The 10,167-nt window shown below is 28.8% G+C and overlaps 1 protein-coding gene across 1 annotated transcript; it reads right to left on the bottom strand.

The window, feature by feature from the left end:
• Window positions 1–2,612: 2,612 nt before the first annotated feature.
• Window positions 2,613–7,353, bottom strand: LOC103491652 (vacuolar cation/proton exchanger 3). Its single transcript, XM_008451703.3, has 11 exons — window positions 6,785–7,353; window positions 6,606–6,673; window positions 6,420–6,448; window positions 5,242–5,438; window positions 4,890–5,108; window positions 4,271–4,396; window positions 3,937–4,053; window positions 3,640–3,693; window positions 3,323–3,530; window positions 3,114–3,177; window positions 2,613–2,997 (listed from the first exon to the last, which is right to left on the bottom strand). Exons 1-10 carry the CDS (start codon window positions 7,055–7,057, stop codon window positions 3,116–3,118), a joined length of 1,353 nt encoding a protein of 450 aa, XP_008449925.2. The 5' UTR covers window positions 7,058–7,353; the 3' UTR covers window positions 2,613–2,997; window positions 3,114–3,115.
• Between the last annotated feature and the right edge of the window lie 2,814 nt (window positions 7,354–10,167).

The following is a 10,167-nucleotide window of genomic DNA, read 5'->3' as shown; positions in this document are numbered from 1 at the left end:
TCTGCCTAGTAAGCTAGAACCATAGGGAAGCCTTGTAGAAAGGCATACGCTTTAGATTCTGTTTCTGAGTTCTTAGACTTTCTTTTGGATTTCACCGCATTTTGAATGAATTGCTTTGTAAGACTAAAGCACAACCTTCCCCAAGGATAATTCCTAAACTTCTCTTTATCATCCAACATTTTTACATGTTTTAAATCCAACATATTGTGATTTTGTCTAGGAATTAAAACATTGTACAAGAAGTAAAGGTTTGCTAATTTTACTAGCTCTTCTTCATCAGTGCAGGATTTACAATGATAATAGTTAAAAGCAGTCTTCAATTTTTGTCTACTAATGAAATTGTTGTTTCTAAAAAACAATTGTTTAACCATAGACTCATTTTCTTCCGTAGCATCTAAAACATTTTCTATAGGATATTCACCACAATTTAATCCTGTAATCAAACAAAAATCTCACAGTCCAAACTCCATAATGTTACCTTCGATGTTGAAAAGAAGAACATTGTTGTCCGTCGAGACACACTGTCTTCTAATCAAGTGTGCTAATAGTTGTAAAGGTATTTTTGTCATTTTTAAATTTAACAAGTGTCCAAATGGTTCTTCTTTAAACAAGTCTAGACAACTATGTGATAAACTTTCGATAATATGGTCAGAAGTTTGTAGATCACAGTACACAGTGATTCTCAAGGTTGACTTCCACATTTCTTTGGGAATAATTAATTGTTTTCCCTGTTTAGAGCAAAATAATTGTTACAAATATGCAACATACTAACTTAGAAACAAAACAATATATATATATATATATATATATATATATATATATATATATATATATATATATATATATATATATATATAATGAAATACCTTCTTTTTTTTTTAATCTTCTTTTTGCTTGATGAAGCTTCATGTGTTGAGGCTCTTTTTGCACATTTTTCATTTGGTTCGCTTTCCATAATATCTTTTTTCTTATCCATCTATTAAAATTACAACAAACACATCAACCCAATGAACTAAACATCCCCCAAATCTATCGGTGATACAAACATATCAATGATATAAACATATAATAACAATCCAACACAACCAAAGTAAAACATCTTTCAAGCTGATAGAAACATATCATTGATAGAACATAAACACCATCACATAAAAATATACATTAAACTAAATTATCTACTAACATCCCAATGCAAATAAGCTAAACATCTCTCAAGACTATCAGTGATACAAATATATCACTGATAGACCCTAACGCTATACACTAACACACAAACCTAAAACATATCAACATGTTATACATTCCAACATAAACCAGTTAAACATCCTCCAAATTCGTCAATCAGTGATAGAAACATATCATTGATAGACCCTAAGCAACATAACACACAAAATCTAAATTAGACTAGAGCTTCTACTAACTTTCCAAGTCAAATAGGCTAAACATCTTCTAAGACTATTAGGGATTGAAACATATCAACGATAGACCCTAGGCAACAACATATAAGAAGTGCACATTAAACTAAAATATCTAATAACAATCCAACACAAACAAGTAAAACATCCTTCAAGTTGATAGAAACATATCGCTGATAGAACATAAACAACAACACATAAAAATATACATTAAACTAAATTATCTACTAACATCCCAATGCAAACAAACTAAACATCCCTCAAGACTATCAGTGATACAAATATATCACCGTAGACCCTAACTCTATACACTAACGCACAAACCTAGAACAGATCCGCATGTTAAACATTTCAACATAAACAAGTTAAAAATCTTCTAAATCTGTCAAGCAGTGATAGAAACACATCATTGATAGACACAAACTGAAAAGTAGAGCACAACCAAACAAAAAATGAAGAAATCAATTTCAAACAAATAGAAAAAGAAGAAAATCTTCTTCAAACAGGTTACGACCAAACGAAAACAAAGATACCTTACGAAAATAACTTACTATTTCAAACAAAAAGCAAATTACTTACGATTGTAAGATGGAGTGGAGAACGTAGCGAAGTGGAGAGTGTAGCGAAGTGAATAACCAAAGCAAAGAAGTCTGGAAGATGAAGTGGAGAACGTAGCGCGGCGAATGGAAAACAAAATAACGCAAACTAGTACCGGCACAGGAAAACTAAATGGAGTACGAAGGAAGTAGAAAATAGGAGGAAAACATGAAGAATCTGCTTGAAATCGTATTCCAGAAGCTTAATGCGTATATGTAGGGGTAATTTCATCTTTTGTGTTAAAAATTGTCATATTTGCAAAAAAAAATTTAACTTTTGCTCTATCTTTAATTAATTTAGGACCCAATGCTATATCCCCACTCAGCCCTTTAAAAAACTCATAAATAAATATAACAAAATTTAATAATGATAGACTTTTATCTTGTTTATCAATAATAGATCAATATTTATAACATGATCAATCAATAATAGATTTCTATCATCGATAGATTTTGACAAATTTTGTTATATCTACAATTTTTTTAAAATATTACTATCTATTTAATTATTTTAAATCTAATTGTTATATTTGCAACTATACACCAAAATACCTCATAAAAAAAAACATAGAATCATATCCAAAATTATAAAATTCAGAAGAAAACAAAAAATAGGATATAATTTTTCATTAATTACTTAAACTTGACCGATAATTATTACATTACAACAATTAAAGTACAAGAACACAAACAGGAAAATTAAAAAACAAAAAAACATAAAACAATGCATATAAAAAGCATACAAATAATGCATATATAAACCCGCAGATTTGAATGCTTTAATTTTTTAGCCCACAAACTGCTTTCATTAAACTCCCAACATCTTCAAATTTTCTAAGCTTTCCAGCAGGAAGGGATGCCATGAAAAATCAAAGAATTTATGAAAAATCCATTTGATATTTTTTTGGGTCCTTCTTTACAAATGAGATTTCAAAGAAGTCCCTCTCTTTTCCAATTTGATTTTGACTTGAGAATATTTTTGAAACCTGCATCCAATTAATCATAATATATAAAGTTATTAGTCAAATTTAAATGTAAATTAAAAGTGTTTATTTAAGTTAATTAAAAGGGTGATATAATTCCCTTTTTTTCTAATTTTTACCTTTAAGCTCTGAAGATTGCTTGGTTTGAAGATTGGAGTCCCAAGTTGGGAGCATTGTTATTATCTGTGGAGGAAAACAGAAAGAGAGAAATGAATTTAGAGAGTGTTGTTTAATTAGCTCTTACAGATTCATTCACCCAAAGTGTGCAAATATTTAAAAGAGAGAGGGCCAAAAAGAAAAGAAAAGAAAAGAAAAGAAAAGGAATGACCTTCTTGTGTCTTGGAAACAAAGAAGCAAGCAGCAATGATAATGTAGCAAAGAAGAAGAACTAGGCCTTTAATATAATGAGAGGTTCCATCTTGTAAAGTGAAGGCTGTGGCAATAATTGCTAGTCCAAGTGACCCTGTTTCCATTATGTTGAAATTTAGGTCCATGTCCACTCCCATTGTCCAAGCTACTATCACACACAATGGAATCTGCAAAATTACATTTTCTTCAGGGGTCATCAAGTTTACAAATATTATTTCCACCTTCAATTTCCCAGGGAGCTTTCAAGTGTTCATTAATCACACACAACATACTTACCACAAATAGTGCAATTTGTGTTGCAGATCCCAGGGCAACCCCCAAAGATATGTCCTGTAAACCAAAACAAATTTAAAATTCAATGGTTAGATATAATATAATTACAGTAATCCTCCCTCAATTGCATCATTTATGCTACACAAATGTTAGAATTAGGTTTTTAAATAATTTTGTGATCGATTTGAATTTTTTAAAAATAAATTGATAGATATAAATATGATTTTTGTATTGAAAAAGTTTTGATTTTTAATTTTTAAGTTTAGTAAATTTGTGAATTTTAATTTATTGAGAGCTTACCAACTTATTCTTGAAGGCAAATATGATAGCTCCGGCGTGTTCGGCGGCGTTTCCAACAATAGGGAGCAAGATTATGCTAAGGAAACTCACGGACAAACCCCAAGTAGTAGATGCTTCCTACAAAATAACACAACAAACCAAAAGTCAGCATTATTCGTGAAAAATCAGAAGTACAAATTAGTTGTAAAATCTAAGACTAAATAAAAGACCAACCAGCCCGGCCCCAAGTAAAAATATACCATTTCAAAAGTTAAGAAAGTGAAGAATCAAATGAAAACTAAACTCGGATCAAATTCAAAAATTTACAAATCAAATCAAGGGTTAGTGATTTTACCTCAATTGTGTTGACAACGTACTCGGAAAGCAAAGCAATAAGGAGTGTCATTCCAACAAGCCATGCAAATGCACTCCAGAATCCGATCACTGCCTCTTCTCCTGGAACGTCATCGTCTTCACCTTCCTAATTCATTTTCCAATAATAATAAAAAATTATTTCTTTCTTTCTCAAAATTTTCACTCAATTTATCTAGTACAACAATTATAGAATAATGGAGATTATTTTTTAAAATTTATTGACAAAATAAAATATCAAAGATGATATTTTAATCCTTTTATCAAAATTTTGTCACGGTGTGGTTGATTTGTTGTCAAACAATCAAAATGATCCACACACCTTAGGTTGGTTATACCTAGAAACAAATTTCCATTCCAGTGCTTGATTCACAACCATAGTTGTCGGCAAATACTAGAGTTTGTTTCCTATCAACATCACTCACTATATCATCGATTATTCTAGTTGATTTATAACTAAAAAAAATCAATTCCATTGCGAATTTAAATTCTAAAAAATCGTGTGATCATCGAACAAAACTTTATAACAAACGTAGCTGAAATAAACATGCATTAGATCTATTAAACATAAAATTAAATATTCAAAAGAGCAGTCATCGTACCTCAGCTTCAAATAGTTGTCGATGAGTCCAGAGTTGAAAGACCAAGTAAGCAATGTAAGCAGAGAGCATCACAATGCTGCTAGCTCTGGACAGATGGAGGGTCGAGGCGGCGGCCGTGGAGGCGGAGGAGGCGGAGGAGGCAGCGTAGCCAAACAGTAACGGCAATAAGTGGCACAGTAAAGATAGCATCAACATGAGGGAGTTGACATCAGCTTGCCTCTGTTAAAAATATTACTTAGGGTTAATTTTCAATTTCTAAAGTCAAAACTATGCCATAATAGAACAAATTAGAGAGAGAGAGAGAGAGAGAGAGAGAGAGAGAGAGAGAGAGAGAGAGAGAGGTAATAATTACTCTGTCATAAATTTGTTCCCGTCTGAGATTAGCAATTCCACCACAAAAGAGAGAAGTTCCAAGAACAAGAAGAAGGTTTGAAAGAACAGAACCCAATAGGGAATACTTCACCACATCTATCTTTCTTTGTGTCAGTGCTAATATTGCAATTATCAGCTCCGTTGCATTTCCACATGTTGCATTCAAAAGCCCCCCAACTACATATACATACACATTTAAATTTCATCCATTAATTTGGAGTCCACTCGATAACGTTTTATTTCATGTTTCATATTTTTATAAGAAGAATATACTTGTCTGATAATACATCTCATTTCTTATTTCTAAAATATGAGAAACATTTTTCTTCTTTTTTTTTTTTTTTTTTTTATAATTTAAATGATTTGATGATTTGATATCAAATATATTACTTGTTTATAGTAATTAGAACCCAAAAAACAAAAAAATAGAAAACAATACTTAATCAATAACCTTACCAATCTAAATATTCTCCTTCACGGGACTCCCTTATGTATGTCAATGTCACTATCATTTTAGGTTTTCAAAATTATATAGTAGTTCATTCTTTTAAAAATAAAAATAAATGGAAACTGTTTTTGTACGGTTGGCTTTTCCCTTGAGTAGCAAAAAGCGTACATGCATTCGTCATCATCGGTATTGTGTACTTGTGGATGAGAAACGGATAAGAAACAAATAAATTACATTATTGTACCTAAAAAAAAACTCCTCTAAATATATAAACAAAAATTACATTATACTACCTCAAAAAAATTCCTTTATAGACAGATGTAACTCTACCTCAATTGATAAAAACATATATTATAATTAGAGGTGAGATATTCAAATTTTCACAAAATATATAACTTAACCAACCTTTTTCTTTTATAATTAATAATAACGATGATAACGATAAAGTTATTGAATAAATAATTATTTTTTAGAAAAATCAATGACTATAAAGGGTAGAAGACAAAGCATAAAAAACTGTATGATAATTGATATTTTACTAATTAAGCTATGCTTAGCCACTTTTCTTTTCTTTTCTTTTCTTTTTTTTTTTTTTTCATTTGAGGAACATTTGGTGGAAACATAAACAATTTGCATATTTAAATTAAAATTTCTACCTATTTCCAAGGGTTATATGTTACAAATGAAATAAAACATAAGCAAATAAATACCTGTTGGACCGGTGAAATAAGCGATTTGCCTTCAAAGTCGAATCAAAACAATAGGAAGAAGAAGAAAAAAGTTAGTATTATAATATTGGAAAAAGTCTCGGAATATAATAATTATTTAATATATTAATTACCAAAATTAAAAAAAAAAAAAAAAAAAAAGATTAATGAAAAGCTAGAAAAACTTACTCGGTCAAGAAGCTGACACGTTCAGCCAATGGCGTAAGGCCAAGCAAACTCAATGCAAAAATCCAAGGCTAAAAACAAAATAATTTATTATTATTATTATACATAAAATGTCCAAAAATAATTATAATAACGATAATAAAGAAACGACATGTAGTTTCACGAAGGTTATGGGTTCTCACTCTTCCAAAGCCAAAACTGTGAGCGACAATAGCGAACGGAATCGCGGGGAAGAGAATGGAAAGTTTAGTTCCCAAAATGACCTCCTGAAGATTAATACAAAACTTACGGAGACAGCCGAATTGGATTTTGGAGACGAGGGTTAAATCGGACTTTTTGCGTAAGGAAGAGGACGACATGTTGTGAGCTGTTCGACCATGGCCGTGTCGATGCTCTTTGGTTAGGCGCTTGAGGGTTCCATTTTCCATCAGCCAAGGCTCTGTTTGGGAAGCCATGTTTTTGTGTTTTTGATTGGAATAGGGTATCCAAATTAACAGGGGGGAAATCAGAGAATAATAATTAGGGAAGTTGGGGAAGGTTGTGTTGTGTTGTGTTGGTGTCAGATGTTTTCTTTGAGAGATATGGCGGTAGGAATAAACATTTTATAGAATGAAAGGATGGTTACGAGTGAAGTAGTAAACAAAATAGGAACCTTCCACGAAGCTTCCTACTAACTAACTTCACCTAGCTATTCTATCGCATAACAAAGCGGGTCGACCATGTTTTCCTCCTAATCGAGATAGTGATTGAAGCAATGATTTTAGAGAAAAGAAAAATGTATATATATCGAGGAAATAATTGAAAAAACCACACTAAATTACGGTGGTACTTACAATTGTAGTAATTCCAAATTTTCAAATGTACAATTATTAGAAATATTGGTATCGTCTAAAATTAAAATTATTAGGAATATTGGTTTCGTCTAAAATTAAAATTAAGAATGTTTTACAAATGTTGATCAACTACATTCTTTAACAAATTGAACGCCATGGTTTAGATTGATTTTCCATCACCAAATTACCTCAATACCAAATTACCTACCAAGTGCTTTTTCCAAACTCAACCTAAAATGATTTTAGATTTTTCTAAACCCAATCTTATTTCATGTCAATCATCACCGCTTTAAAACAAAATTAGTTGATATCATGTCAATCTATCATCACTTTAAAAGAAAATTAATTTCGGGCAAGAGAAACAGTACTTTTGAATTCTTACAAAAATGTCTACCAACACATAGCCTAAATATCTTATACGAATAATGCATTTTCTAAATTAAAATTATCAAAATCAATAGGAAAAAAATCTAAAAATTGTGTTTTCAAATATTAGAAAATGAATCAAAATATCTATAAATATAATAAAAATTTAAAATCTAGAGACGATGAATATTGATAGAATTCTATCCTTATCTATTAAATTTGTTAATGACATTAATAGCTTTGATAGAAGTCTATCAATATTGTCAATAAAATCATTTATAGTTTTAAAATTTTGTTATACTTGTAAATATTTTCTAACGATTTATTTTACTTGAAAAAACTCATTCCAACAAGGGATTGTTTTAAGTTTGGTGATATAATTTTTTTTTAACATATACAAATTTGAATTCCATATTTTATTTAAAGAAAGGAAAAAGAGCTTATCAAAAAGTAAAAGTTGAATTTTGTTTTTTAAAAAAGCATATATCATTTTATTTGATAACCCAACAAATTAAATGGAAATTCAAATTTATATATAATAGTCAAGGAATCTTTTAAAAAATACAACTCGCATAATATATTTAGTATATAATTTGGTTACACGATTGTGTAGATTTCGTTACAGAATAGTTTAGATTTCTCTAATCTAAACGATTATTTTTTCAAAATTTGGTATAGGATTGTTTAGATATGGTTAAACGAAAATTTTCAAAATTCTTTTGGTACATGATCGTTTATTTTTTTTAAGATTATTTGGTATACAATCGTTTATTTTCTTTTTACACATTCATTTAGATGTGGCTACTTCAATCTAAACGATTTTTTTGGTAAATGATATGAAAAGAAAAAGATGATAGAAAAAAATGGTAGCAAAAAAAAAAGAAAAAAAAGAAATACTATAGAAAGAAACCATACTTGGTTACCAAATCTAGACGACGTAGAGAAAAAAAAGTGGAAAAGAAGAAAGACGATAAGAAAAATCATAACGGAGGGTAGAAAAAAACGGAAGGGTAAACCTAAAATATTTTTTAAAAATTCTAAGCTTACCGTTACCCGAACAATAAATATTTTAATAGTTTGTCATATTTACGAAAATCTACCGTATTTAATTTAATTAAGGTGACACCAAAATATTGTTTTATTTGGAAAAGTTTTTGGTAGTAAAGTAAAACAAAAAGATGGGAGTGGACAACTACCCAAAGACTTTCCAAGATGATGAGTCCTAACAATAAAAGAAACTTTCACTATATAGTTTGTTATTTTTTGATCTACAAATAAAAATAATGAATGAAATTCTATTAAGTTTATCCAGCAAAATTAGATTAAAAAGGTTATTAAATTACAAATTTAGTTCTAAACATTTCATTAAGTTGGTAATCATTTAAATCTTAAAGGGTAAAATAATTAAGTTTTGTTCGCTTTTGAATTTTAATAAATCTATAAGATTTCAAGAGAGTGCAATGAATCTTAAATTTTTAATTGTAAATTAAATATAATTTTTTAAAAAAAATTATCATGAATAGAAAAAGGTTGAAACTATTTTCCAATACTCTAAAAAAAGTTAAATGAGCTATTGAGAATGTACGTGATACATTTGGATCTATTTCAAAATGTCTTGTTCTTAACTATACTTTTTATTCAATATATTTTTTAGAAAATTGTTATCCATGAATTGTTATGAATAAATAAAGACTTTTTGCAAAAAATAACAAGAATAATTTTAAATGGCTACAGAGAGTTTGATACCTAAATTTTTAAAGAAAAAAATTGTTATGGATAGAAAAAAAAATGAAAATATTTATACATATAGAAAAAAACTTAAATAAGAAGTTTTGGATAGATTTTTTATAAATAATTTTAATATTTTACTATTCTTAAAAATATATGATACCTTTTTGGTGAAGTAAAAATCTCTTTAAATGGTTATGATAATTGTATCCAACAGAAAAAATAGTGTGAATATATTTTTGATTTGATCAACTTTCTCATCCCTTTTAATGAAGAAACAACATCAACAATAATTATATTCTTAAATTGACTTTTTAAAACAACTAAATTTAATTAGAAACCAACCCTTTAATAATTAACTAACAAAAAGAAAATTATAGAGAAAAGATTAGTTCAATTTTAATGTTAATTTGGAATCTTTTTGGTGAGATTTTGAGTTGATATATTTCTTTTAAAAATAACTGCAATAATGAAAAATATTCAAAACTTATGGAACACCTTCTCTTTGCAAGTCTGATTTTATTCTTTACCACTCAATAAATGCTATTTATAAAATTATTAATATTATATCCACGTGAAAAATACATTTACAATATAACGTGAAAAATATATTATATTTAATAAAATCTTAAAAAATT

The sequence above is a fragment of the Cucumis melo genome, chromosome 8, assembly GCF_025177605.1.
Source record: "Cucumis melo cultivar AY chromosome 8, USDA_Cmelo_AY_1.0, whole genome shotgun sequence".
Taxonomy (NCBI): domain Eukaryota; kingdom Viridiplantae; phylum Streptophyta; class Magnoliopsida; order Cucurbitales; family Cucurbitaceae; genus Cucumis; species Cucumis melo.
This window is presented reverse-complemented; position numbering and strand designations above follow the sequence as displayed.

Coding starts and splice junctions, on each gene's coding strand:
- LOC103491652 (XM_008451703.3), bottom strand. CDS start 7,057: ATGGCTTCCCAAACAGAGCCTTGGCTGATGGAAAATGGAACCCTCAAG. Junction 6,449..6,605: donor CGTGTCAGCTTCTTGACCGA/GTAAGTTTTTCT, acceptor TCGACTTTGAAG/GCAAATCGCTTATTTCACCG. Junction 4,054..4,270: donor ACGTTGTCAACACAATTGAG/GTAAAATCACTA, acceptor GTTATTTTGTAG/GAAGCATCTACTACTTGGGG.